The sequence below is a fragment of the Myotis brandtii genome, unplaced genomic scaffold (genome assembly GCF_000412655.1).
Source record: "Myotis brandtii unplaced genomic scaffold, ASM41265v1 scaffold416, whole genome shotgun sequence".
NCBI classification, from domain to species: domain Eukaryota; kingdom Metazoa; phylum Chordata; class Mammalia; order Chiroptera; family Vespertilionidae; genus Myotis; species Myotis brandtii.
Genome location: NW_005365989.1, coordinates 2,311,743 through 2,312,520, shown reverse-complemented (window position 1 = coordinate 2,312,520; position 778 = coordinate 2,311,743). Strand labels below are relative to the sequence as shown.

At 62.9% G+C, this 778-nt stretch overlaps 1 protein-coding gene across 3 annotated transcripts in view; it reads left to right on the top strand.

Moving 5' to 3' along the window:
• Window positions 1-381: 381 nt before the first annotated feature.
• Window positions 382-778, top strand: part of NARS (asparaginyl-tRNA synthetase) — a 16,836-nt gene continuing 16,439 nt past the window's right edge. For all 3 annotated transcript variants that reach the window (XM_005873643.2, XM_014545641.1, XM_005873642.2), the window contains exon 1: window positions 382-608. In XM_005873643.2, the coding sequence (XP_005873705.1) occupies window positions 566-608 (43 nt within the window). In that variant the 5' untranslated portion in view covers window positions 382-565. The remainder of the gene's footprint in view (window positions 609-778) is intronic.

The window sequence follows — 778 nt, the reverse complement described above, 5'->3', positions numbered from 1 at the left end:
AATTCAATATTAAACTATATTTTCCTTCTATACTGCAAACTCCTGCTCGTGCATTTCCTTGGGCCAGTGCGTGCCGGCAGGCAGGCTCGAGGAAAAACCACTGCAGTTCTGGTCACAAAGACACTAATTCCACAAGCCGGCCCACATCTGGGGATATGGACCGGAATCCTGTTTCCCAGAGGGCCCTGGAGCCCACCGCTGGGGGCAGAATTGTAAAATTCGCCAGAGAAAGCAGAAAGTAGGGAGGAGGAGACGGAAGGGAGCGACTTGCTGCCCCGGGCGAGTCCGATGGTTCAGGAGTCCCGCCCCGGATGTCGGAGTACGCGGGGCGGGGCGAGTCTGGGGGCGGGGCGCCGGGCGGACCGGAAGTTTCCTCTGCCCGGCCCAAAGATGGCGGCCGCAGCCACACTTGCCCTTGTCGCCTAAGCTCCTGTAACCAATGGCGCCGCGATGCTCGGGTGACTCATTGTGGCGACCTAGGCTCGACGTTATATGATGCAACGTTGGAGTCGAGGAAGCCGCCGGTGCACGTTGCGGTGACAAGGCGGCGGCGTGTTGGGAGGTGATGTCCTTGGAGGTGACCCGGGCGACCGCAGGGATGGTACTAGGTGAGTGCGGCTCGGGGACCCCCGGGTGTGTAGGGGCGCGTTGCCTCTGCCCGGGGCGGGAACCTCGCTCAGGCCGATGACCAGCACTTACTGACGGCCTGGCGCAGAGTGGGCGTGCCCCCACCCTTCAGACGGAGACGATCGCAGGAGGGTGTGCAGGGCCTGGGCCC